We start from the raw sequence: 27633 nt of genomic DNA on the forward strand, positions 1-27633 counted from the left end.
TTGGGGCCCCTGGGCAGTTTCCTAATTCCTAATCCAGTTTTAAGTAAAATATTCTGGTAGTTTTTCCATCCTTGCTAGTTGAAAAGGTGAAAAATCTTTACACAGACTTTTATTATCTTGCCAAAAAGTTAAGTTGAACTTTTTTCAGTGTGTGAACCCAGGGGATTCCCTAAAGGGGCCCAAGATCCACTGGAAGTTTAATGAGAGTGAGGGTAACGTGATGAAATTGTGCAGCGCTATTTAAGTTAAAAGTGTGTGCGTGTGTGTGTGTGTGTGTGTGTGTGTGTGTGTGTGTGTGTTGTGTGTGTGTGTGTGTGTGTGTGTTGTGTTGTGTGTGTGTGTTTCTGCCAGTGAGACGCCAGGGGGAGCAACAGTTTCGGTGTGTGTGTTTTTTCTCTGGGACGCAGTGAACTACCGTACAGGCGAGGTAAAGGCAGTCACGTGACCCCTCGTTTCCCATTATGGCGGAGGGGCAAGCCGTGCGGATGGACCGTCTCTCCCACTCTGATGCTTGTTTTGTGTCTTGAGGGAGGGCGTTGTATTTTTTATTTTTTCTACGGGCTGCTTCCTTTTCAACCAGACGGCACTCGTGTTTATCGGCAAAGGCATGGCAGACCGCGGCGTGGATCTGTCCGCCCTGCCCAAAGAGGTTAGAGACCAAGTGGCGGAGTTGGATCTGGAGCTGTCTGAAGGTAAAGGAGGGAAGAGGGGGGCTGATGTGTGTGTGTTGGGGGGGATGCTATAGCAGATTTTCAAGCTAGTTATGTGTCTCAGCTGCCTGGTGCTAACCAGCATCGATTAAAGCAGTACATTTCCTCCCTTTAGTCTACTTAACAGTGTTTAATACTTGACTGAGAGCTCACGTCAGGCTCGAGTCTAAAGCTAGCTCATTCTGTGCTAACACGGGATGTGGGCACGCGAGCTAGCAGTGCATGACAAGCAGCAGGAGGAAGAGAAAGGCTCCCATCCATTTCCTCGTGTCTGCTTTATCTCAAACCATTCAAAGCAAAACGTCGATTTAAAGACTAGTTTCTGTACCACAACTCCACATTCGCTTACTTATTGAATGTCAAAAACCAAAGCTCAGTGTGTGTGTGTGTGTGTGTGTGTGTGTGTCTGGATGGCTAGAGGCAAGGTCTGGCCATCACTGCTTGACCCTACTCCTGTCATCTTGGTTATACTTCTTCATATGGTGGGGATTTTATTCATCTGTGAACACTTGATGGCTTCCAATCTGACATGATTTACTAGCTTTGTACTTGGCATCTGTGTTCAGGTTTCAGCTGAAAAAAACAAACAGTTTTATTGCAGTAAAAGCTGTGAGTCACTGTGACCAGTGTTGAGGTGTAATGACGGGGCTCTCAGTCATCATCTGCTCTGTTGTCATAGAAAGATACAGACTGTTATGAATGACTGTCAGTAATTAACATGGCGCGTGACTTCAGTGGTCAACGAGATGTACACACAGACCCTTACACGCCTGCGTGAACCTGCTATAACTGGAATTATAGGTGTACCCACGTGCGCTGCTAGTCATGGGTTTCACTACCCTCAAACCTGTGTGAGACCTGTGTCAGGTGTACGCCGTGTCTGCTCTGCCCTTGTGGATTTAGGTGAGTGATGGATGTGTTTGTAGTTTGCAAATATCTCAACCATTCATTCATCCAAAGCATAGCGCAATCAAACCCCCCCCCCCCCCCCCCCCGGGGGCCAGCTGTTAGCCCCTGTCCTGCTCTACACCCACTGTCACATCCCAATGACAGCATCCCCCTTGTCCCCCTGCACAGCACCTGGGCTACATTCTTCCTGCTCGGCGACCGCTATGTGTCGACTTATCCATGCTGATGGACGTCTGGTTATTTTAGGAGTGTGATGTGTTTTCTGAAACTGATACCCAGTATTTGATATTCATTTGTGCAACACTCTTAATATAAATGCAGATCAAACATTTCAACCATGTCTGTAATGAGACGGTAAGACATGGTTTGTTTGCAATTGAGGGTTTTGTTACGTGTCGTACTTCCATAAAAAAAATATGAATGCATATTCACAAGCTAATTACTGTTAATTGTAAGAATAATAGAGTGGGGCCATTGATGCCTTTTTTACAGCTTATGTCAGCAAATATTGGAAGCTTATGTATTGCTTTTGGGATGTTTTATGCCATTTATACAAAGGGTTTAAACTTACAGGCTGACCATTTACCACACTTGCATCATAGGACATTATAAAGCTTATATGATTTGATGTGTGTGTGTGTAATTTAGGTAGATAGATTATATATTGTCTGCTGTGATTTTGTCATTATTATACTGTAGTAACTTTCCCTTTAGCATCGCTCATAGTATTGTGGCCAATGATGACTTTTGCCATACTGTGAAGAAGGTATTTAATTAGCTGGATTAGCCAGAAAAAGACATTTCTGTCAAGTTTTTTTTTTTTTTTTTTTTTTTACTTTTAAACATTAATACTTTGTCCATTTATTTTTCCAGGGAATGTATTACATCACAATCCGTAGGATTTTGTCCACCCCTTTGTTAATAAGCACATATTTTAGATTCCAACCAGGCACTAAGAGGCATATTTGCTGAATATGTATGAACTGAACTCAAAATGTGCTTGTGGTGATAGATTACAGTAAAAAACATCACTTTTATTTTTGGCAACTCTCATGTGGTAATGTAGTGTTGAACAGGAACTCTTCCTTGTTGAGAAACATATGAGACTTGAGGCGGCCATGTTTACTCATTGTATGTTTTCCACATATTGTCTGACGACATAGCCGCTGAATGCTTTCTGGATTGCAGCCCGCTAGTATTGAATGTAGTTGAGTACATCGTTGTCTCACCTAGCAATGATAGCCAAACATTTTAAGGTTTGCAATATTTTAAATTCATGTGTATGTAAGCCAGCTCTCCCCTTCAGGACTGCGGCATGCCATCACCTTTATGCGCAATTTTTCTGGCTCCATAACAAGCGCTCCTCTGAACCAAGTGGAAATGCCTGTTCCTGCGTTGCTCGAATAAGAACACAGGCCTGCCAAATGGCCTCTTAAAAAACAACCCAGTTCTGCTAGCCCCCTGTGACCATGGGGACACAATGAGGACCATTCAGCTGGTCTGAGCCGCCGTGGCCAGGAGCTCCGCTGCCATTTAGGCCATTCAGCTGAACCCGGTCTTTGTGTGCACGTTGGAATTAGCTGCCTTTTTTATAGGACGAGTAGGGAGGGGCTGGTGACTGGTCATACTTGACAGGATGACGTGTAGTGTGTGTGTGTGTACTACTGAGGGAAGGGGGTTCGCCATTCTGCTGAGCCAGCCAGCGGTAGAAGGTCATGTCTGGTTCTACCTGGTTAACATCCCGCACCATGTGTCAGGCATGTTGTACAGTAGTCTGATGTTGCTGACACAAGCAAAATTCAACACAGTTTAGTTTTTCATCGGTGAGTTAGTAGCTGGTGGTCATCGGCAAGTTTTGCCATTAAAATACAACTTGAAATGAAGTCTTCCCAGTCGAAACTTTTAAAACTCAGGAACACTGACTCTGGTGCACATGCTTGCCTGTGTCTATGAACAGATACAGTTTTACTCTTTGTTTGCATCTGGGATCAGTATGTGCAGACAGAGAGACCAGATTGTTGCCAGTTGCTTCCGTTCTAGGCCAGTTAACCAGCCAGCCAGCTTTCAGATGCAACAGAAGCAGGCGTGTCTCAGTTTTGTATGAAGCGAGCCGGCCCTCAGCAGAGGATGACGGCACGGATATGGACCCAATCTGTATCAGCCATCCATCTTCCTGACCCGAGCCACCAGTGATGACGTGCAGGACAAGGCCTGATGGATCCTTGAGGAAGACTTTCCTCCCAACCAGGGAGGAAGACTGTGAAAGGGTATCTTGTATCTCTCGGTGTTAACAGGGTACGCAGCAAACTGTTGTTCTGGTCAATAGTCGGGCAAAGGGCTTATTTTGAGACCGATTTACAGACGTGTGATATACTTCCTCAAACTGGAACATGTAGTGCAGAGCTCTTGTTTACAAGCTGGGGGTCTAAAAGAGGAATGAGGGCCTTTTACACTGATTGAAAAGCTGAAATCCCTCCTCAGATTCAAATCATTTGGCAGCATTTGGCTCTTGCTGACCTGAAACAACATGCTTTGTTTGTTACAATCTCTACCAAATGTTAGAACACTTCACCTGCAAATACAACTGGGCAATATGTACAAAATTGACATTGTTAGAATGACAGCATTATCGCATCAATATGTTAACAATACGTTGTCTGACTAAAGACTGTTAATTTGCGTTTATTTCACTTTGTTGGAGAATTGACCATCTAGAAACAAGTGGAAAGGGGACGATGACATGCAGCAAATGTCCCCAGACAAAGCAAATGGGGAACATCACAGTTAGAGACTACTTGACTACTTCCTGTGTTTTATAGTGTTTTTCTGGAACACAATGCTGTAATAAAAAAAAAAAAGGATGTTCTTATGTCTTTAGACATGGCAACAACTGTGAGCCATGACACCTCCTCATGAGCGTTTTCTAACATTATTTTAAAGATTGATGATAGACAGTAAAATGAATTTGTTTCCCAGTCTTATTGCAAGACAACTTAAAACCTGCCACTATAAGTTCTCTCTGCATTTAAATGAGCTTTGAGCAGTGTGTTATTTCTCTGTTATAGAGAGATATAGATATTTGGGTGTTCTTCTGTTGGCGCCCAATAGGTCAGAATCCCAAAAAATGGACAAATCATCTTCCTTGTAGCTGCGGAGCCAGGGCCTCAGGTCCAAGCAGATGGTTGTGTGCTCTTGGCAAAGGTCTTTCTTAATGCGTGTTAGTGTGTGTGTTTGTGTTTGCGCGTTCAAATGTGTGTTTCGCATGTGTTGTAATACTGTTATACTGTGAATAGTTAATGATGGCTGCATTCCCTCTTCCTCCTCCAGACCTGTTGTAGTCTGAATTATTCACATGCTCTCATTAAATATCAGGACGCCCTCACAGAGCGCTGTGGGTGTGTGTGGTTGGTAAGCGTGACTTCTTTACGCTGCCCTGGTAGAAGTTGAGGCATGCATAGGAAGAATAAAAAAAAAAAAAAAGAAAAGCCAACCGGCCTCCTTTTAGAATTAGAGCCAAGAGATGCATTGACATCCCACTCATCCCCCCCCCCCCCCCCCCCTCCAGACCTGCACATCTCTCTCTGCTGTAGAAGATGCTCAACTTGTTGAACTAGCTCACATGTGGTGTCAGGCAGGGCTTGGCAATATGGCAGCTAGCGTATGGTAACTGTACGCAGTATTACATATAAAACCTTCAGATTGACGCTCCATGAAATGAACTCTTCCACTCTTATGTATTGAAGTTCATCTGGTAAAACCAAACTATTCTTATTTGTTTTTAATCACATTTACACACTTGTGGGGGGGGGGGGGGGGGGGGTAGCCAAGTTAATGTAGTTACCTACAGTTTATTACACTCAATACTATCCTTCATCTATTGGCGTGATATTGTGGCCTACCTATGGATCTTGCAGTTCGTTGTAAGGTGTAACAGTTTCCGTGCTTGTTGTAAATCTGTGAGTCACTGCGGTTAGGTGTGTCCTCTCCTCTCAGGGCACATCCATGCATCACAAAGTGAGAGAACCTGTTTTAGCCTCTTGTCTCACCGGGCTGTTTACTCAGTTTTGATGCAAATGGTGACTCATCGGAAGTGAAGAATGACTGGGGATTTTGTGGTATCAGACCCTTTCTCCCAGTGTGTGTACAAGAACCACCTTGATTCACCGCTTGACCGACCCCGTAATCCCAGCTGGGCTGATGGTGACGCTTCCTCTCTGACGTTGCGTTGCACAACCGCTCTGAGCTTTTGTGGCCTGCAGTCATTCAGTCAGGGGCCCAGGCTGTGACACACCACACAATGTTGACTGATTTATAGCCTCATAGGCTAAAATGACGAACTCATTGATGGCAAAACAGAAATCTTGTTGTCTTTTTGTTGCTGTCAGACAGTGGGGAGCCGATGCAGAGTCCCTCCAATGTATTGCCAGGGCTATCCGCTGCCTGGCGGGCCATGTGACTGTGTTAATGCTGAAGAATGCTCTTGTGAATATAAATAGACCTGGCTGGCAAGACAAATTCGTTTTCATGCCTGAGGAGGAGAAAACAAGCGTCTCTTTGACACAAAAGCACCGCCATTATTTGCAGCGGAGGCCGCCCTCTCGAAGTCCCAAGGAGTCAGTCCTAATTGTGTGCATTTCTCTCTCGCCGAGGCTAACGTTCCTGGCAAGTAGACAGGCAGCCGGTAGCAAACACTTGCGCATCCAACCGCTAGATGCTTTGGCTGCTACATGTGGGTCACTGCTGCGTCCGTGGGTTGTGTGGGAAATACCGCGGTCGGATGAGAACGGCCCTTCTCCGGCCAATCGGCCGGCTGCCTGACCCAAAGGAGAAAGATGCTATAGGTCTGCTAATTGTTAAAGCATCATACCGGTGCTTTTAGATGTTCTTAGAATGTGTCCTACGGATTGTGTATGCTTCAACATTATTACTGGTGAAATAATGCTATGAGTTTAAGTACTTCATTTAAGTGAATATTTGGTCATGTTACTATTATGTGACTGTAAATGTCCACATGGTTTGTATTAGATTTAGAACAGAGGGGTCCTTTAAAGGAGGCTAAAGGGACGTTTCTGATATTTGGATCAATAAAGACTGTTTTTCCTTTTAGTTACTATGATTGGGTATATGTACTCTAAAAATGACCAGAGCTCTGACCATAAACCTGCTGTCTGTTGTAAATCAGGTTGCTCAAAGTCCCTTTCTGTCTCTTATTTGGGCTCTCCAGCTGATCAGCTGATCATTGCAGCCTTTGTAGAACACAGGGTATTTTCTCAGCAGCTGGTCAGTTTCTATATATGAGAGCGCAGGCCTGCGTCACAGGAAGGGCTGATGGGAAACCAGAGCTCAGGGGTAAAGCAGTCCTGCTGTATTATGTACAATAAAAGTTTCCAAAAGGTCAACGGCTCTCTCCGTCGGTCACTTATTGGCTAGTTGTATTTATTTTCTTTTGGATTCGTGCCCTGCATTTGAATAGTTCTCTTCCTTATTCTTGTGCGGAGCCAAAGGGTTATCGAAAAAAATACCAGCGAGTAGAAGTCCTCAGGAAGCTGATATGTAGCTCCACTCTTGGCCCCTCAGAACACATTGTGTTGGAGCTTGGCTTGAAGTCATCGCCCCCTTTAATTCAACTCCCTGGAGAAATGGGTGGGGCTTCAACCTCTTAATCCTCAACTGTCAATGTGTTGTATGTTCATAGCCTTTAGATTAACAGCTACTGGCCTGAGATTGAGATTGGTTATTTGCTGTTAAGTGTGATCTTTATAGTCATTACTGTTATGAGTATTGGGACTGAATTTAGTCATACTAGCATTGAATTAAACTCAGTTTAGATGGTTTGTGGAGCCTAAGATGAGCCAGTAGTGACAGTGTATCGACACACTCCTGTATCGGTGGGAGGCCTTCGATCTACAGCAGGTGTGTGTTGTGATCTACAGCAGGTGTGTGTTGTGCTACATGCTCCCACAGACGCTGACGCCACACTGATGACTGTTATTTGGATGTTATTATAATCAGCTGGCTGTGATTGTGATGAAACGGCCTTTATAATTAAAGTTGTATCCTAAGATTATCCATCAAAGCTTTCCCTTTTAAACTGTGTGAGAACGTCATGTCTGACTCTACACAACTATGTTCATACTACTGTACGTGTTGAAAGTTTACAATTCTGAACAGCATTTGTACATCATTTTCTAAAAAACACTCGACCATTTTGGAATAATTGTGGTTACATAGTTGCATAGCGTAGAGTGTGCCTGTAAGACTGCATTCCCTCCAAAAGAAAACATGGCGATCATTTATCAGTGTTTTTACGGTTCAAACTGTCAGACTTCCGTTTTTAAAGCATTCACTTTGCAGTGAGTTTTAAGATCTGTTTTTGGTGGCTAAGCTCTGACGGCGTGGTTTTCAAAAGCACCTGCGTTAGTGAAGATACATTTCTTTAAGTTGTGTCCGGATCAAACCCACCGTTAAGTCTCTCGCCTTTCCTTCAGTCAGTACTCCTCCATCTAATCCCCTTACCTGCCCGTGTTGAAGCGAGTAGCTTGTTGCCAACACCGCCTCACTAACATCCCCCTGTGACCTCGCACCTTCACTTCCACGTGAAGTGTTTTCACTGACGCAAAAGAGTTTGTGTATTCTAGAGCTTTGACAGGACAATTTTACACCACATTTTCTTTTACACTTGCTGAACGTCCCCACACTTTCCGAGCGGCGATAGATGCCCATCATGATGACAGGCTGTTTAATGACTGTGAGCGGTGGGCGGCGGTGGGAGGTCAGGAACCATGAGCTGTCTGGAGAGTGGAGAGTGCTTTTAGTGTCAGCTGCAGACTCAACACCTCAGGATGGGAATGTTTCTCACAGGCCACTCCCCTTTCTTGTTATGAGATCATAATAGTGATTTAATGAGTCAGCTGCCTGGTTAAAATCCCTCTTATATTAATGTCCTATTTTAACCCGTCACCCATGAGCAAGTAAGCAGTCAAGGAGCATCACTGGTGCAGAGATGAGACATAGACAGGATGTTGCTCAGCCAAGCTCAGTTTGTATGCCAGGTGTTGGACAACATGTGGCCGACAGAATGTCAATTCAGCTGATGTGTAAGTCTCAGTGAACCAGGTCTGTGGCACACTTCTAACCCCCGTATGTCTCTCAACTACAACAACACCACCACCACAGTACAACCCGATACCGCTGACTCACTTTCACTACTCAGCACACTCTGGAGACCAGCAATGCCCGAAAACACTGGTCCCTCATGCGGGTAACCAGCCAGGACGACCTCGGTGTCTCCTTTGTTCTTCCCGTTATTTACAGTGCGATGAATGAAGTCTGAGTCGACCTACTGACCTGGTTACACTTAAAATAAACGAGCTAGAAGAGAGAGTGACAAAGTGGCTTGCACAGGTCGAGTTATACAGCGGAATAGGCCTTTTTCCTCACACCAGACAGTTTAACTTGTCATAGTACAAAAAAAAGCACAGGTGCTACTAATAATATGAATGCTGACTACTTAATCCTATTATTACAGCTGTGCTTTAACCACTAAGGTGGAGAGAGAGAACGGTATGGAATGCAACAAAGGGCCCACAGCTGGAATCAAACCTGGACATTGCGGTTACATGACCTGCACTGTGACCACTCGGCCACTAATGCGCTCCAGTCGCTATTATTCTCGAGCTATTCTTTATGCACAGTGACTAGTGGTGTAGTGACTTTAGGTAGTCTCACTCACGTGTGCACCCACAGTAAGACATGCACTCTGCCAGCTAACAGCTCATTAAGGTTGTAGTGTGACTGAAGAACTAAATACTCTAACCTTCTACTGGTACTAACATACCACCCACTTGTGGCTGTCCGACCTCCGTTGTCTGACGTCTGCTGTGAACCGTCTGCGGTTGCTCACCGGTCTTATCGCTTTGATGGAGTCTTGTGCTCTGAGTTTCTATAAAACAGCGTATCGCCGCCAAGACTGTACATCATGCCTGTTTTTTGGGGAAATGCTGCGACCCAAATCAGTGTGTGACATTTTTTAGTTTGGCTTTCTCAATGCTGTTACTGAACCCCGGCTCACGACTCCACTTCACTCACACAGCTGGCTCAAGAGTGCCGTCTCTGCCAACATGAAATGCACAATGTGATAGAAGTAATGGAGGAAGTAGGGCAGTGCTCAGTCTGCACTTAAACAGAATATGAATGCTTTAAAAGCTTGGAAGGAGCATTAGTTTTATTTCTTTGGAAAAACAACTTCAGGATGCTAACCGTCCAATCTGAAGGTGGATGGAGCCCGGTCTTTATTTTGATCCTAACACAATCGGGCTGAAGTGTTTTCATCCCGTACAGGAAGGTCTGATGTGATGAAACGATTAGCTGTTTGAGTTGGAGTTTGATTTTAAAATCGGCCAGCGTGTGTGTGTGTGTGTGTGTGTGTCCGTGTGTGTATGTGTCCGTGTGTGTGTGTGTCCGTGTGCTTGTTTGTCTTACAGTGATGAAGGCGTTTGTGAGGCTTAGCTGAAGGAATATGTGATTGTGACTTTGATGTGTTATGTACTTGTTGTGAGTCTTTGTCTTTATCTTTCGCTCTAGTTTCCTCTAAGCCCCACCTTGCTGCTTTCCTACCAGTGCCTCTGACATGGATTCACTTTCATTTTTCGGTACCACTACACACCTTTTGTTACATCCTCTGTGCTGCTCACTCCCTTAACTCATTACCTTCTGCGATGGCGAACGCAGGTGTTACACATCTTTGATCGTCAGCTGTTGGACTTTTTCCACTTGAGCCGATCTCTGCCAACATGCAGATCTCAGTCGGCTTCTTCTTCTCTTTTAAGGTTTTCACAAGAAACTGTCTGTATAGTAAGAGGGGCAGCAATGTGATCTGGCACAGCAACAGATGGACAATAGAAATGATCCAATAGGCCAGTTATTCATCATACTTATCATACCACGAAAACAAAACGCGTTTGTCCCGGTGTCTGGTAAGATAGAGAAAACGAATGGTCTCGTTCATGTTTATGACAAACTGTATGATTGAATGTACATTTAGAATCAGCTGGGACAGTCACTGCCAGCTACTTCATCAGATATTTAGTAGTTGGACACAGTGATAGATGATAACTAACCACATGTTGCCCTCCTCAATCATGATTTGACAGTTCAGTAAACTGTTAACCTGATGAGTCCTCCCTTTATGCAACCAAATGCACACCACTTCCACTGGAGATTGTGTCGAGAGGAATTACACGCCTTCGGCTTTTTTCTCAGCTGGACGGCAGATTTCTTCTTCCATCTAGAGATTACTTCATCCTGCATGTCTGCCAGGAAACCCCCGCATGGGCTAACTGGGTCCCAGAGGAATTGTAGGCCTGCCTTTGGAGTGGAAAACATTGGTCCTGGAGTGGAGAGGCCTTTGTATAAATGTTTCAATCTCTTTCCAGACACGAACAAACGATCCCCTCGACTGAGACCTGATTGTTGCTGATATTTGATAACTGTGATTCAGCTGCTGAGTCCCCACAGACACAGTCAAGGCTGTGGATGCCTGTTCAGTCTGTTCTGGTCAGTATTATACTAATTAAAGTTCCATAGAGCAAAGAAAAAATGCTGTATTTGTTACGATACTGCGAGGATGACAATTGACAAAGCAAGTCTTAAAATGCATACAACCTGATCAAACCAGATTTTTCATGGATCAATAAATTGGCTTATTATTATCTTTAATAATAGATTCATAAAAGGCGTTATTTTGCTTGCTTGACTAAGACTCCAAAACCTAAAGATAATCAATTTAGTATCACCCGAGACAAAGATAAGCAGCGAATCCTCTCAATTCTGTCACTCGACTAATCGATTTATAGACTAATTGTTTCAGCGCGAGTTGAAAAATTAAAGAATAAATCCTATACGCGGATGCTAATCCGGGGGTTTGTGAATTTACTATTTTTCTTCTTGTCTTGACTGCTTCCATTGAAGAGCCTGAGCTATGGAGATGAGCTTGAAACATCTACTTAAACTGATGTCCAGGTGTCATGAAATGGCCTTAGTGTCAGACTCATTCATTTGCATTTCCTGCCGAGTGCTATTTACCCGTGTTGTCAGCACAGCCTGCTCGTTGTTGTTGTGTTTCTGCTCTATAAATAAGATGCTGTGGGGGACGTTGGTTCCTCTCTCAGCCCCTGTGTTTGTGTGTTTCGGTATGTAAATGTACGAACTGTGACTGTGACTGTGTGAGAATTTCTGTTTGTGGTTTTGCTCTGTGTTTCCTCTCGCTGTCGTGTGTTCACCAAGACCCGACACGAGACCGGCTCTCTCTTGTTGGTACCTCGTGAGATTGAGTTGTAACAGCGTTGCATTTTTAGCATCTCATTTATCACAAGACAATAAACCACTGATAAAACAAAGACGGCTTTGTGCAGATCAAACCAGTATCGCTGGCTAAAAACCCGACCATGACCTCAGAGATAGAAAATAGCTCTCTGTTACAGGCTCGGAGGAGAGCCTCACTTCAGACATTTTTCTCATCTATCCTTCTGAAGTCCACACTAATGTCCAGATGGAGCGATGTAATCTGTTAGGTTAGCTGTAATCTCAGATTACAGATAAGGATAAAACCCAAAAGTGTGAACGCTGGGAGATGCTCACATTTATTTATCTATCTGTTTTACTCTAGGTAGTTCTTCTCACTGACTTGCGTGTCTTTGTGTTCAGTCATGTGTGTTTCGGTAACCTGTGTGTGCCTGCAGGGAGAGGAACTGATACTATGAGGCAAGAGGAAATGGTGGGTGACAGAAACGGTCATGTTGCTTCCAACCGGAGCTGGATACCACCCGACTAATCTGACCACAGTAATTACAGGACTCCACCAGTGGGGGGGATAAATACGTGTGTGTGTGTGTCTGTGTGTGTGTGTGTGTGTGTGCAAGGAAGTCACAGTGGTCTTAGCTTGCTAAATTTACAGAAAGCGACAGAAACCATATTTAGTGAGATAAAATTATCCGTGTTGTTGCCACATCCTCACCAGAGAAGCGGGAACTGGCTCCGTGTCTTTGTCTTAGTATGCCCAACACACGGACACACAACACACATGCTGTACTTCACTGGCTTTGATCTGTTCCTGTGTGTGTCGGGCAGGTTGGTGGATGGGCAGGTGTTAACTGGAGTCTACTCTCTCTCCTGTCTGATGGCATCAACTGATAGCTCATCGTTCTGTCTAATGGAGGACACATTAGCCCAGCAGTGACCTCTGACTGTTATTGAAACCCCCCGGAAACCGTGCTGGCTCCTCGTTCGTATCGTTTAGCTTCACTGTTGGGAGTGTTTTCATCATCTGGTCGCCGGGTTGCTGGCGTTCGTATACTGCCATACTCCACTATAACCCAGCGCTATGCTTTAAAAACAACTAAAGGCTCTTTCACTCGTGCTTTTTCAAATTGCTGGTGGGCTTTTAATTCAAGAAAATGTCCTCTGACCACTAAACAGATGGAAAATAAGCATTTTCCAAAATTGGAACAGTTTTTCACGAGTCGAGTCGTATCAGTTAAGAAGTAAAAGGGACGTTGCGTCGCAGTAAAGAAGTTGGCAGCAGGTGTTACTCTGATTGAAGGAATAGCCGGGAAGCACACTGGCTTTGTTATTGGAGTTTTATGTAGACGTCTGAGACTTCTGCCAAAGTGCTGTTTGCTGATAGTGGCAGCTGGAATTAAAGTGTTCGTTCAGATTATTAACACCAACCAAAAACAATCCTTTCAAGTCCTCTTCTACTTCCAATATTCATTTCACACATTGCTGAATGACCTGGAGTCTTGCGTAATGTTTTAGGTGCTTCAGGTGAGGATTTGTCCCAGTTCATTTGAGTTTCATTGTATGTACCCCCCCCCCCCCCCCCCCCCCCCCCCCCCACACACACACACACACACACACACACACACACACACACAGTGTGTGTATATAACCATAGCCTCAGTGTTTCCTTCCAAGCCCTCTCCAACAGTGTGCTGTTCATTACTCATCATTTATTCACCATTGATGTGGTTTTGTGTTTCTCTGTCAGTTTGTTTGAGAAGAACAAATAGTCAGTCCGTTGTTAATAGAGACCTAAGAAACAACATTTTAAGTGTGTCAGCGAAAGCCAGCCGGTCGTATGATTCAACATGTCAGCTGCTTGGAGAAACCAATGGAAACAACTATCAAGACAATAACATTGGTACTTTTGAAGTACTGTGGCATCAGAGGGTCACTGTCATCTTGACTCGCACGAGCTCTGAAACGGCCCCGTTTACTCAAGCAGCTTGATGAAGAGTTTTTGGCCAATGGGCGAGCTGTCCTGTCCAGTTGGCCCCCTCTGTTAGCATGATGTTCTCCGATCAGCACATTCCTCCTTCTCCAGACAGACACAGGGAGACGATTTTGGCAGCGCATACCCAGGGTGGGGTAACGCTCATATCCTGTCCCCCGACCTCAAATTATACACACACACACACACACAGAGTCACTGTACTGTTTTACTCATGCTCGCACTCAAAACACCACATTCTTGCTCTCAAAACATACAGCTTTGCCTCTGTTTTGAAGCAGCTGTCACAGTCACTCTTTCAAACCCAGAGCCCTCGGTGTCTCTGCCCACTGCCGGCTACAAAGCCAGTGTGGTCGTGCCAGTCCACGCCTGTTGTTATGCCCTCACACCAATACAGACTCTGCTCTGTCTGTGTTAATGACCCTCCCTCCCTCCATCTTTCCATCCCTCCCCTCCTCCCCTCCGGGCACCACTTGGGACACCAGGACTAGGCTTGACAGAACCCCGTCTCCAACAACAATGACGTTCCAGTCCGGCACAATCAATCTGCTGCTGATTGCTGTATTTGCATGTCTGTCTGTGAGTGTTTTCCGAGCCCGTAGCCCGGGCCTAAGAGAAGGCCAAGCAAAGAAAAAGTGACTGGAACGGACATTTGCTGCTGTGTTTTTCATCCCAACTAAGTGTAAGGCCAGTGTGTGTACCCAGGCATGAAGGCAGAGCTGACTGCTGGTCACCCCATTTGAGCTTTCTTATGCAGAGAATGATGCAGGACAACCACCGCTTCACCCGTCTTTGTCGTGAATAAGGTGCTGGAAGTATCAAAAAGCACAAAGTGGTAGAAAACGCTCACTTAAATCCATGCATCTGCATCTGCATAGATGTGTGCGGATATCTATGCAGAGAATGACAAAGCACTCAGCATTTATTCACATGTGTGCGCTCTCACAAACTGTCTCTAACTTCTGCTGTTTTTTTTTCTTCTCTGTAAACAATGTGTATTCCCTCCGCTCCCTCCCTCTTCCCCCCCCCCCCCCCCCCCCGTTTCCCATGATTTCACAGTGTTGTGAAACTTCAAGAATTTCCTGTATGGGAAGGATCTGAAATAAAAGTCTGCTAAACTCAAACACAGCCAATCTACATGCTCGATCCTAAAGGGAGCTTCTTCTTTTTTTTGGATTCAGTTGTTTTTCCAGGCAAACACCAGATAGTGCCCAGAGTGTGAGAAAGCTCTAACACACACAGCATCTGACCCACACATGGGACTGCCCACCCCAGTGCCGGCTTATCCAGCCCACCACCCTCCAATCTGCTGTTGAACTTTGGCTCCCCCCCTGCCCCATTTTCTTTCCATTGTTGTTTCATACACTCACCGATCTGTGTTCGCTCTGGCTTCTGCCAGTGACTCTCACCGTGTGTTTATCACCTCATCGCCCACAGCCCTCTCCTCCCTGTTATCTTTGATTTCCTCGTCCTCCGTGTTGGCTGGTTTCCTTGTCGTCGCTGGTCAAAGTGTGGAGAAGGTGATTGAGACTGAGCGGTCCTTTGGCACATTTGCACTTGACATAGCATATGGTCTTATCACTGGACACAGGGGAAGAAGAATAACTGAGAGAGTTTGCAGTAGTGGGGTTTGTTTGTGTATGTGGTATGTGTGTGTTAGTGACCTGGATAAGGTGTGTCTTGCGTGCATGTTTGACTGTGTGTTTTGGGGTCCCGGTTAAATAGACTTTGTCTTGCCTCTGTTGCTCTCCAACAAACTCTGGTAGCAGTGGGAGTCCTGCCGGTCCAAGGCCGAATGAGGAAGGGGTGGGGCTGAGTGTACAGTGGGGAAACAGAGGGGGGGAGGTGGAGGAGATAAATCGTGGAGTCCCATGTGAAACCGGCTCACATGGCTTCCCTTTTGCTCCGCTCGCTATCCCAAATGTTCCCGATAGCCCTCAGATTTGCCATTGTTCTCTGCCACGCTCGGTTATCTGCTAGTTGCCGTATCATATTTGGGTTTCGTTGCCTGGAGGAGGTTTTTGTGCACTCATCATGTTTATTCACTAAGGCTAAACAATGGCGTTATCTCCTTGCCTGGTTGTAAATGGACTGAGCCGTCAACATATGTAGTTTAGTAGATCTGGTTTAAAGGATTATTATTATGACTCAACCCCGGCTCATGTATTAGCTAAAGCAGAGTGTTTGTGTGTGTCGGAGGAGTGTTGTGTGTGTACTTCATCTGGTTTATGTTTGTGTGCGCAGTTGTGCTGTGTTTGTGTGGTAATTATGACTAACATAACTGTGTGGCGTTGCTGTTCTCTCTCCTAGGTGACATCACGCAGAAGGGCTATGAGAAGAAGAGAGCCAAACTGCTGGTCCCCTACGTCCCCCATTTGCCAAGTAAGGCCAACTCTTCTTCTGCTCTTTGCTTTTCCTTAATTCACTTCTTCGCCCTCTTTCTCTCTTCCCTGCGTGATCTTCATCTTCCTGTCAGCATTTTTTGGGTGCTGGTCATCCTGAGATGTGGAAACTTAAAGTAATTGCATCACAAGTACTCATCAAGTCAAGAGTTCAGTAAGCTGGACGTATCATTGGAGCTAATGCTTCTCCCCCCCCCATCTGTATGGAGAATTACACAGAAAAAAACAGTATGGTTTAAGTTTTCCAGCATCACTGAATATCCAGTGTGACTGTAATTCTCTTTGTCCAAATAATCAGAGAATTTCTGGCTTTCTGTGGCACTCTAGTGGCTAAAATTGGAATTGCGCGATTGATAACAAAGCATAGAGTAACATCTAACAACTTCTCTAAAAAACTGGCGCTGTAGAAAACCCACAGAATAACGCAAAACCACTGTCTGAGCCTCAGTGGTGAAACTTGAACACAATGTGCTCCAACATAAGTAGAGAAGTACCAGAGTTTCACAGTCCAACTATGAGCCAGTCACCTCGTTGGTAAGATGATATGTTCAGCTGACTCACATGAGGGTGTGGAGCTTCCTCAGGAAGAATTGCAGCACATTAGCATTGGCACGAAAAGATCTTTCTTGATGTGTCGCTGTAAGCTCATTTTAAATATAGGAATACTTTAACTTCCTTTCCTGCTAGTTTAACCGTGGCCTGTTTTGGCTTGAGCTATTACACGATACATGTGAAGCGAGTACGCACACAGGGAATTGAAAAGGACTGCAGGAATCTAAATCTCATATGGTTCATTTCTATATTTAGTATTTAATTTAATTGGCATGATTGTTAGCGGGTTCGCCCTGGATGTCAAGGCAGGTATTGGGAAGCTTTGGAGCTGCTAAGGTCGCCTCCCTGCTCCTGCACCCGTCCCACCCGGCGTCCTTATCGCTCTGAACCATCCTCCACACGGGGACTGTGTTGCCCAGACCCTCTGAGAGGAGTTGACTAAAAATATATTTGCCTGAATCTAGCCTAGTTTCATGTGCTGCGTTAACGGTATAAGTAACATCCGTCAAGTACATGTCCTTATTTCACTTCATGCTCAGAGGCTCTGTAGCGAGGCTAAATTTAGAGAGCTTCTCTGAGTTTAATATAATATTTATGCCTACACGAAGCTGTAATGGCGTTCTGTGAAGCAAGAGTGTGCAACGTTCCGAAAGATCGCGTTTCTTTGTTGTTTATTAATGTCGCCCCACGTGTGTTTTCGTTGACTTTGCACATACCTGCTTCTTTTCCGTAGACGTGGATCTGTCTCTGCCAGATGTGCAGCTTTCCCCCGGTCACAGTGCCGACCCCAGCCCAAGTCCCGAGGCCCCGGGCCCCTCCACGTCTTCAGCCTCCAGACACCACCGCACACACCGCAGTGGAGGGGCCAGGGACGACCGCTACAGATCAGGTAAACGGCGAACATAAAAAACACACTTCAAATAAATATCAACTTACTCTTTTCAATATATTTTTGTCTTTCGTTCTGTTTGTCTACATCACTTATTTGTCCCTCTCTGTTTTTTTCTTGCCGTTAATATAGACATCCATACAGAGGCTGTGCAGGCAGCACTGGCCAAACACAAAGAAGAGAAGATGGCGCTACCCATGCCAACCAAGAGACGCTCAGCCTTTGTCCAGTCTCCCATAGATAATTGCACACCTCCAGGTAAACAACATTTATCACACGCAGCGGGTAGCTGTCCCTCTGGACAATTACGTGTAGCAAGACACTGTATCCCTGCCAACTGTAGGGATGCTGCTCTGTAGCTGACTTCTACCTATTGATACCCCTTTTTCAAGGAGGGCTAGACAATTATGAATGTGTTCTTTGGGGCTAAATAGTGTAAAAGACATCTAAATATTCAGGATTGTCTCTTCCCATCAGACACATCTTCTGCATCAGAGGATGATGGCTCACTGCGCAGGAAGGCAGCTCTCAGTGCAGTGCTAGCTCAGAGCCTGCAGAGCCCCGATTACTGGATCAACCGCTCAGTCCAAAGCTCCTCCACGTCCTCGTCTGCGTCCTCCACCCTCTCCCATGGAGAGGCCAAGGCCCAGCCCCTGCCACAGCCCCAACCTGCTGCTTCCTTGTTGGCCGATATACTGGCCATCACACGCATTGGTAAACGTCACTGATAAATAGCTCCAATAATAACAGTGTTTTGTTGGCTGTTGTTCCCAGTCATGACTCTCACCTTCTCTTCTCCTCCAGAAAACAGCGTCCCCCCAGATGTGACCTCCTCCACTCCCCAGGAGAGAGGGTCCAGGGTGGACCTGCCTCCAGCAGTCCGGGGCATGAGCCGTGGGCAGAGCCGCTCCAGCATGATCGAGACCGCTGACGGTACACTCACTCAAGCCAAGATGTTTATAAAAGTCTGGTGGTAGTATCGGTGTACATTTCCACTAAAGGAAAAGTAGTAACATCCCAGTAGTCTTCTACGTGTTGAACTTGGCTAGTGTCATCTGGCTATCGATCTTCTTCTTCAGATTGGAGGTCAAACCTATTTCATGTGCTAATTATGGTACTTGAGTGACGTTTTCTGTTTTGCGTTGAGCGCGTGGCTCACAGCATTGCAGTGACGAAACCGATTGGAGGGTTCAAATCAATAAACCATCTGCCCATGTTCAACATTATCCTCATTTCACTGTGTTGTGAATGCTGCTAATCACAGATATGTTTTGTTCTTTCTTTTGGGTCCATTAATCCTGTCCCTGTCTTGACTTTCATTTAAAAAAGGAAAAAGAAAAGGTAATATAAATCGGGGGAGGGGAAGGGGAGGGATGCTGAAGAGCCCCAAATCAGCTTGCTTTCCAGCCTGGCGTCTGTCTCGCTGTCTCTATATTTGTCTCGTGTCATAGGTTTAGACCTAGAGAACCTCCTATACTTGATTTCCCCTAAAGATGGTCCAATCCGTGTCTCCTACCAATTTCCCTTCTGACTCCTTCCTGCTGCTGACTCTGATCCCGACTGCGTGCTAGTGCCGAGGGTTCTGCCTGTGTGAGAGTGCGAGTGATAAAGTAGAATTGCATGTGTGGGTTGTTTCTGATTGTGGCCGTTGCCTTGTTGTTTGTCCAGGCGTGCCTGTCAACAGCAGGGTGTCCACTAAGATCCAGCAGCTGTTGAACACACTCAAACGGCCGAAGAGACCACCACTCAGCGAATTCTTCCTCGATGACTCTGAGGAAATTGTAGAAGGTGAGACGACAAAGTGTGCTTATGCATTCATGTTTGTCTTTTTGTTGTAAAAAAAAAATGTGTTGAACTGAAATAATCACAGGACTCACTTATTCACGTGAGCACGTTTATCAAGCTTGAGTTTCACCATCCTACGTAGTCTGTTCAACAATATCTCTATATTTGAACCCCCCCCTCCCTCTTATCCGTACCTCTGCTGTTGTCCAGTGCCTCAGCCTGACCCCAATACCCCGAAGCCAGAGGGACGTCAAATCATCCCGGTGAAGGGGGAGCCCCTCGGAGTGGTCAGTAACTGGCCCCCTGCCCTGCAGGCTGCCCTAGCCCGCTGGGGGTCCACCCAGGCCAAGAGCCCCGCCCTGACTGCTCTGGACATCACCGGCAAACCCCTCTACACGCTCACATACGGTGAGCACCACCTCCACCCATAGCAATGATAACGTAGACCGTAAACGGAAAAGTTGATGTTCACGATATTGTGTCCACGAGACAAGACATAACTCTCACATTCAAATGTGAGAGTTATTATATGAGCTGCTTTGAGTAAATGAATATGTGCTGGCTTTGAGCAGAATACCACCTACATGTGCAGTACATCTCCTACAGGAGCTACAGTGGGTTGTGGACTTGAACTATCCTGGTTCAGTTATACAACATGGTAAATAAAGGATATTTTAAAATCATCATTGGCTTTTCTTTTCCACAGGGAAACTATGGAGCCGCAGCCTGAAATTGGCCTACACACTGCTGAACAAACTGGGCACCAAGACGGAACCTGTCATACAACCTGGAGATCGGGTAAGAGTCTCTCAGTCGCCACTCGGTACGTTACGTATTAAGGAGTGCGGAAAATAACAACCTTTGTTTCCCAGGTGGCACTGGTGTATCCCAACAGCGACCCTGCCATGTTCTGGGTGGCGTTCTATGGCTGCCTGTTAGCCGAGGTCATCCCTGTGCCCATTGAGGTACCATTGTCACGACAGGTAACGATGACGCTCTTGTCAAGTGAATTCCTGAGAAATACAAATCAGTCTTAGTTATTCTGAATTTTGTGGCACTTAAACTAGGTCAATTGTAAATGAGCAGCTATTTTATTTACTAACTCCTGTATAATGCCATGTGTGTGCCTCTAATGGTCAGGTTTTATATGGTAAATACAATGCCTCATTGCTCATCTAGTCATATTTAAAAATAGATATCGTGACAGCTAGAGTGCATCTGTGGTTTTTAATTGCCACAGCATTTGTATACTAGCCCCTCCATGTGTGTCATACGTCTTTTGACCCTTGTCCCTCTCCATAGGATGCAGGCAGCCAACAGATTGGCTTCTTATTGGGCAGCTGTGGTGTAAGTCTGGCCCTGACCAGCGAGGTGTGTCTCAAAGGGCTGCCCAAGACACCTAATGGAGAGATCATCCAGTTCAAAGGTCAGCCAGCCCAAGAGCACCATTGTCATCTCTGCCTCTCATTAAAGGGAGTAACAGGGTGATGTTCACTGGCCAATTTAGGGCTTCAGTGTGTGAACGGGTGGATGTGTTGTCACTCTGCTTGTAGAGAATCGGCTCCAAATGAGTCTACCGAAACACACTTTCTTTTTGCGTTGTGTCAGCTCAAATATTTCTGTTTCTTTGTGATTATGTTTACCAGGATGGCCGAGGATGAAATGGGTAGTGACAGACACCAAGTATCTGACCAAACCGTCCAAAGACTGGCAGCCTCACATCCCCACCGCCAACACAGACACTGCCTACATAGAGGTACTCTTCAGAACACACAGTCACAGTTTTCTACTTTGGTTAGCCCAAAAAATGTGATTGATTGTCCTGCATCCGTCCTGCATGAGAAACTTGGGAAAGGAAATGACAAGTTATCTTTTAAACGACTTTGAAAAACATATAACCCCCTTACAGTTCAATGTTATCCCATGCGTTTTATTGCGCTTTTTATATCTCTACTATGATTTCTTGTATTAATGCCTTTCTCCTTTGTAAAGAAAGAAATTTGAAAGAAAGTGCTATACATGCAATTTATACATGAAATATATTTATGATTATTATTATTATTGGTTTGTTTCTAGGTATTATGCTCATCTAACTTTGCTGTGTGTGTGTGTGTGTGTGTGTGTGTGTCTCTTCCACCAGTACAAAGCAAGTAAGGAGGGAACGGTGATGGGAGTTGCTGTTTCCAAGATCTCCATGCTGACCCACTGTCAAGCCCTGACGCAGGCCTGTAACTACTGTGAAGGTCAGTGCTAGTAACTTCCACCACTGCTGCTTCTCTGCCTCTCCTACGCGAACCCTCTTTCTGTGCGTGAGGATGAGAAGGGACGAGTAAGGATGATGAGCTAAATGATTTTTACGAGGTTAACAGCGCTCAGCTCTTGAGCTCTTCAGCAGAGAGGCACTTCAAGGAAGATTAGCTGAGGATCACGATTAGGGAGAATATGCACTCTAATGGACCACAAATTTACATTTTTTGAGTTACCAAGATCACGCATCTTTCCCACAGTTAGCTGGCGATTGCACACGTCCTCGCTGACGTGTCTTTGTGTTTTCTGTCTTAGGGGAGACACTGGTCAACGTGTTGGACTGCAAGAAGGATATGGGCATGTGGCATGGCGTCTTAACGGTGAGCTGGATGCAACAATTTGTACTGTATACTCCGACTAGCTCACTTTTTTAACTGACATTGATAATATGTGTATTTTGTTCCAGAGTGTCATGAACAGAATCCACACCATCACAGTGCCATATGCTGTCATGAAGGCGTGTCCCATGTCCTGGGTGCAGAGGGTCCACATTCACAAAGGTTTCAGCCAATGTCAAATCTTACTTTTATATTCCATATATGTATAGTTTTATTATTTTATTGCCTACGTGATTTAGTAAATTTTCAAATGATAAAAGTAGCTGCCAGTGGTGGGCATTACCGCAGAATATGGCCAGATACTTTTTATAATTATAAGTGGCTTTTGTACTTACATGTTGCTTTCCATTGTTAATTACTTCATGACATGCATGTTAAAACACAGCACATTTTTCAAGGACAAATAACAAAAAAAAATTTTTATTGTAAATTGAAAGTGCAAACATGTATTTGTTGAAAACAGTGAATATATTGACAGCTTTGCTTCTAGTGACGACTACCCTCCGCCATCATCCACAGCTGTGAAATAGCTCAAAACATGATCCTCTTTTGTTCAGCCACCATGTGTTGGCGGTGTGAAGCAAAGAGTGCAACCAAACGTTTAAACGGACAGTTCTACTCTTTGATGAAACGCAAATAAGAAGAGAGAAACTGATTCATCTTTTTTAATCGGTTCTCTTGACGCTAGAATCTATCTTTAAAACGGCGACGTAGGTTTCTGTAGCATCAATATTTTCGGATCAATCCGCCCACCCTGGTAGACACTTAAACATGACGACTACGTTCAAGATCATTATGTTGAATATTATTGGAAAATAGCAGCAAAAGTCAAGCAGAAACGGTACACAAAATGTACACATAATTGATGAAACAAACTGTAAGTACACCACATATAACGTTCCTCTTCCCCTCTGACAGCACGTGTGGCCTTGGTGAAGTGCCGGGACCTCCACTGGGCCATGATGGCCCACAAGGACCAGAGGGACAGCAGCCTGTCCTCCATCCGTATGCTTATTGTGGCTGATGGAGCAAACCCATGTGAGTCGCATGGTCTCTTTGTAATATAGAACTACTGTGGTATGAACTTAAATGTATGACTATTTCAACCTGTCATGTTAATGTGTTTTATCCCATTTGTTTGTTATCAGGGTCCGTGTCGTCGTGTGATGCCTTCCTGAATGTGTTTCAGTCTCATGGTCTGAAGCCCGAGGTGATCTGTCCATGTGCCACCTCTCCCGAGGCTCTGACTGTGGCCATACGCAGGTACAACCTCTGCATACTCGCATGCTCCGGGATGAGGCGCTCTGATACTGTTTGCAGGCAAAACTAGTTTTGCTTTTCACACAATGCTCACCATTCAGTCACTTGTATTTAGTGGGTCTTAAAATTAAGGAGGGGGATTTCTTTTTGTATTGACATGGCATCATACCTTTCTTAGTTCATCTGTCCTTACTTGTCCTGTCTTGTTCAAGATAAAACCACTGAAACCACTGCACTTTGAGACTTGTTTTGTTTCTCAGCAGACTTCAACAGTGTCTTACTGTTCTGCTACCTCCCTGCTTGACCCATTATTATTGTTTCCCTCACACCATCACTTCTCTTTGTGCTTTCCCTGCAGGCCTGGTGCACGAGGAGCTCCACTACCAGCCAGAGCCATCCTGTCCATGGGCGGGCTGAGCCACGGGGTGATCAGGGTGAACACAGAGGACAAGAACTCTGCTCTCACTGTTCAGGATGTGGGCCACATCATGCCTGGAGGTTAGCCACCAGAGTTGACTTTAATTGGCATTGCGGCTGCCCCATTTACTGTACATTCTTTGTTGTCTTACCTTTAAAATAATTCAGGTACTTGCACATACATAATGCTGTGATCTGTTGTTGTGTTTCAGCTCTGATGTGCATCGTGAAACCCGACGGGCCTCCTCAGCTGTGCAAGACGGATGAAATAGGAGAGATTGTTATCAGCTCTCGGGCTGGAGGCACCATGTACTACGGCCTGCCTGGTGTCACCAAAAACACATTTGAGGTATGTCGGTGTGTGCTGGGATCAGCTTCTGTCCCACTACACTCTGTGCAGTATAAGCTGGTTTAGAAAATGGATGGATGTGAAAGAACACATGCTTAAATGATCCACTAGATGGAGCCACAGTTTTCTGTTGCATTGTCTTTATTCCGTATCCTCCCAATTATTCTCACTCGCCCCTGGGTGTATTTTTGTGTATTACTTTTAAAAAAAATATTTGTAGGCAATAAACCACTTCTAATCTAAACTCTTAAGTAGTATCACAATTATTAATGTAATTAATATGATATATTATGATTAATATATAATGTCAGGGTGAGTTTTACTGTATGCGGTTGAGTCTAATCTGTGATTTATCTGCTAAATTGTAGGTGATCCCCGTCAACCAAGCCGGAGCACCCATAGGAGAAATTCCCTTCTCCCGGACTGGTCTGCTTGGATTTGTAGGACCGGTAAGACAGACACACACACACACACACACACACACACACACACACACACACACACACACACACACACACACACTCGCACACTCACTGAAATAAAGACTTCCCTTTTAGAAATTTTAAAAAAAGAAATAAAGTGAGACTTTGGCTTTCCTCACTGAGTTGAACTGTTTGCTCCACAGGGCAGTCTGGTGTTTGTTGTGGGGAAGATCGAGGGGCTGCTGATGGTGAGTGGGCGACGCCACAACGCCGACGACCTGGTGGCCACGGCGCTGGCAGTGGAGCCTGTCAAAACAGTTTACAGGGGGAGGTGAGTCACTGACTGCTCCTCGTGAGCCAGTGTGCTCTGTGTTTGTGTACAAGTTCACCACATAATGGTTTATGTGCATGGATCAATAATAATGTTGTGATATTTAAAGATGGCTGCTGTGTTGTATATCCCTCCAAACTGAACAATCTGTTGCGGCCTCTCGCTGTGTGTGTGTGTGTGTGTGTGTGTGTGTGAGTGCTCATTTCTCTGTTGTCATTCATGCAGGATCGCTGTGTTCTCAGTGACGGTGTTTTTTGATGAGAGGATAGTGATCGTGGCAGAGCAGAGGCCTGATGCCAGCGAGGAAGACAGCTTCCAGTGGATGAGTCGAGTACTGCAGGTAAAATCACACGCAAAGCAAAGTTCCTCCTATCAGGACAGAGGCTGGCAAAACAAGCTTGTTCCACTTCGGTCCTTGGTTCTGGAACGATCTGCACGCCAAGCTTACACTTGAGACCTTTATCTCTTTCATGATTTTAAACTTGGAAGTGGTCACTGCTAGCTGCAGTTGCTACAATTAACTAGCAAGTGCATGACCACAATGCTGCCTTGTTAATGCACTGGATGATGTAATGCATTTTGTCGTATCGATTGTTTCTGCTTTGATCTGATGTGCTTTTCAAAGCCACGATGGGTAAAATAAGAGTTTGTAATAACCGTGTTGACTTTGCAATCACTAAACAATAACCGAACAATTTTTATTTCACAGGCCATCGACAGTATCCACCAGGTCGGCCTGTACTGCCTCGCGCTCGTCCCGGCCAACACCCTCCCAAAGACGCCCCTTGGAGGCATCCACATCTGTGAAACCAAGCAGAACTTCCTGGAGGGAAATCTGCACCCCTGTAATATCCTCTTGTGCCCGCACACCTGTGTTACCAACATGCCCAAGCCACGCCAGAAACAGCCAGGTAGTCCACCCTAGACCACATCTACGTTTACAATGTAACATCACGGCAAAGACTAATTCAATGCTGAAAGTATGTCACTGAACTTGTCTTTGATCTGTTCAGTGGATGTCGGCCCTGCTTCTATGCTGGTCGGCAACTTGGTAGCAGGGAAGCGCGTCGCCCAGGCTACAGGCAGAGAGCTGGGTGTGGTGGAGGACCAGGATCTGATCCGAAAGGTACTGATTGTAACGCAAACCTGAGCCACACTTTGACCTCACTGACCCTAGAATAATATTCAGAAGTTTAATAATGTAATCATGAAAATGGACCACTCTTTTGCAACAGTTGAAAACCTGGACTTTGAGACAAAATGTATAAACTTCATACTGTTGCTATTACTAGTCACTGTATGTTACACACAATATTAAGCAAAAAAGCCAAATTTGTGAAGTTTTTTCAACATTATTGTAAACTGAATATCTCCATGTTTTGATCTGTTGTTCGGACAAAACAAGACATTAGTAATCTTGGGCTCTATGATTTTATTTTTTTGTTATTTCATGATGTTTAAGATTAATCAATTAAGAAAATAATCGGCAAATTGATTGATTTTTGAAAATAATCTTAAATTTCACTATAGGTCACACTTATATATACACCGTATACGTTACTCTGTATGAAACACAAATCTATTTAAATGAAACTGTAAATTCTCTGAATGTGTTTACCAACTCAAAGATGACCCTCGGAGGAAATGGATGCTGATGTGTGATCCTAAATCTCTGTTGTTGTTCTACCTTTAACTTTGCTTGGGTTGGGCTTTAGCTCTGTATGTGGCCCACCATGATGGTAAGGCTCTATCTAGCCTGGCCCCCACCCGTCTTTGCTTCTCCTGCTTCTGTCAGTCAGATGTGCTTTTGCAGCCGCGACAGCCCAACGGCCACCAGCAGCAGCTTTGTCCCGACGCACAGAGATGACTGTCCAGGCTGGTTCCTTGGCCAGCAGGGGTCCACACACTTAAACTTAATATACAGAAATACACTAAGAATCAAGTTAAATGCCACTTTACATTCATCAGTGTCCCATAACAGACTCTCTGCTATCACCTTTTTAAGATGGGAGTTTGCCAGCAGCCTCTTAGCTTTACCAAACCTAAAGCTCAGCAGTAAATTACGTGACATTCATCTTAGTGAATGAAAGTTAATTTCCCTTATTTTTAAGTGAGTAATGGAGACTTTACGCAAGTGGTTATAAACAGTCTGCTACCATAAATGACCTTTGAAGAGCATCTTATCATGTACTGCTACGCATAATGATAATAAACCCCCATGAAAGGGTTAATTAGGAACATTGTCGTGTGCACCTCTGCTCGCTGTGTTCACTGTGATGCCCCCATGTGTAGCATGGCTTGATGAGTGCTCAGGGCGGACAGTCTGCATGACGTGACTCCTGATTCATTGTTGACCTGAGCAAGACCTGTTGTCTGACAGAGAGAGAGAGAGAGAGAGACCTGTTGTCTGACTGAGAGAGAGAGTGGCACAAAGGATGACTTCGGCCAGTGATATTAATATGACACCGCTGTAAAACGTCTTTGTTTGTCCAGAGAACTTTTTTTGTTACTTTAAGTGTTGGCTTTACTTGGCGTCTGCCTTTTAACAGACTTTCTTTACATTCACGTCTTGTCTTTTTCAATCCTGTGCACCGGCCAGTTCCTCAGCGTATTGAGACTACTCATCAAGAGGCTAATATTTAATTCAATCTTATTTCGCCCAATATCACAAAT

At 45.0% G+C, this 27633-nt stretch overlaps 1 protein-coding gene across 1 annotated transcript in view; it reads left to right on the forward strand.

Moving 5' to 3' along the window:
* The first annotated feature begins 442 nt into the window (after positions 1-442).
* Positions 443-27633, forward strand: part of dip2ba (disco-interacting protein 2 homolog Ba) — a 35409-nt gene continuing 8218 nt past the window's right edge. The window contains exons 1-24 of the mRNA XM_076095262.1: positions 443-692; positions 16219-16290; positions 17596-17751; positions 17884-18009; positions 18229-18465; positions 18556-18684; positions 19420-19539; positions 19747-19944; positions 20243-20334; positions 20409-20519; positions 20839-20962; positions 21183-21292; positions 21677-21779; positions 22099-22163; positions 22250-22343; positions 23100-23219; positions 23330-23444; positions 23800-23939; positions 24071-24207; positions 24576-24656; positions 24833-24960; positions 25186-25300; positions 25670-25871; positions 25974-26086. Coding sequence (XP_075951377.1) covers positions 608-692; positions 16219-16290; positions 17596-17751; positions 17884-18009; positions 18229-18465; positions 18556-18684; positions 19420-19539; positions 19747-19944; positions 20243-20334; positions 20409-20519; positions 20839-20962; positions 21183-21292; positions 21677-21779; positions 22099-22163; positions 22250-22343; positions 23100-23219; positions 23330-23444; positions 23800-23939; positions 24071-24207; positions 24576-24656; positions 24833-24960; positions 25186-25300; positions 25670-25871; positions 25974-26086 — 2973 coding nt within the window. The 5' untranslated portion in view covers positions 443-607. The remainder of the gene's footprint in view (positions 693-16218; positions 16291-17595; positions 17752-17883; positions 18010-18228; positions 18466-18555; positions 18685-19419; positions 19540-19746; positions 19945-20242; positions 20335-20408; positions 20520-20838; positions 20963-21182; positions 21293-21676; positions 21780-22098; positions 22164-22249; positions 22344-23099; positions 23220-23329; positions 23445-23799; positions 23940-24070; positions 24208-24575; positions 24657-24832; positions 24961-25185; positions 25301-25669; positions 25872-25973; positions 26087-27633) is intronic.

Source organism: Anarhichas minor, unplaced genomic scaffold, assembly GCF_050575085.1.
Source record: "Anarhichas minor isolate MPS153535 unplaced genomic scaffold, ASM5057508v1 ptg000003l, whole genome shotgun sequence".
Taxonomy (NCBI): domain Eukaryota; kingdom Metazoa; phylum Chordata; class Actinopteri; order Perciformes; family Anarhichadidae; genus Anarhichas; species Anarhichas minor.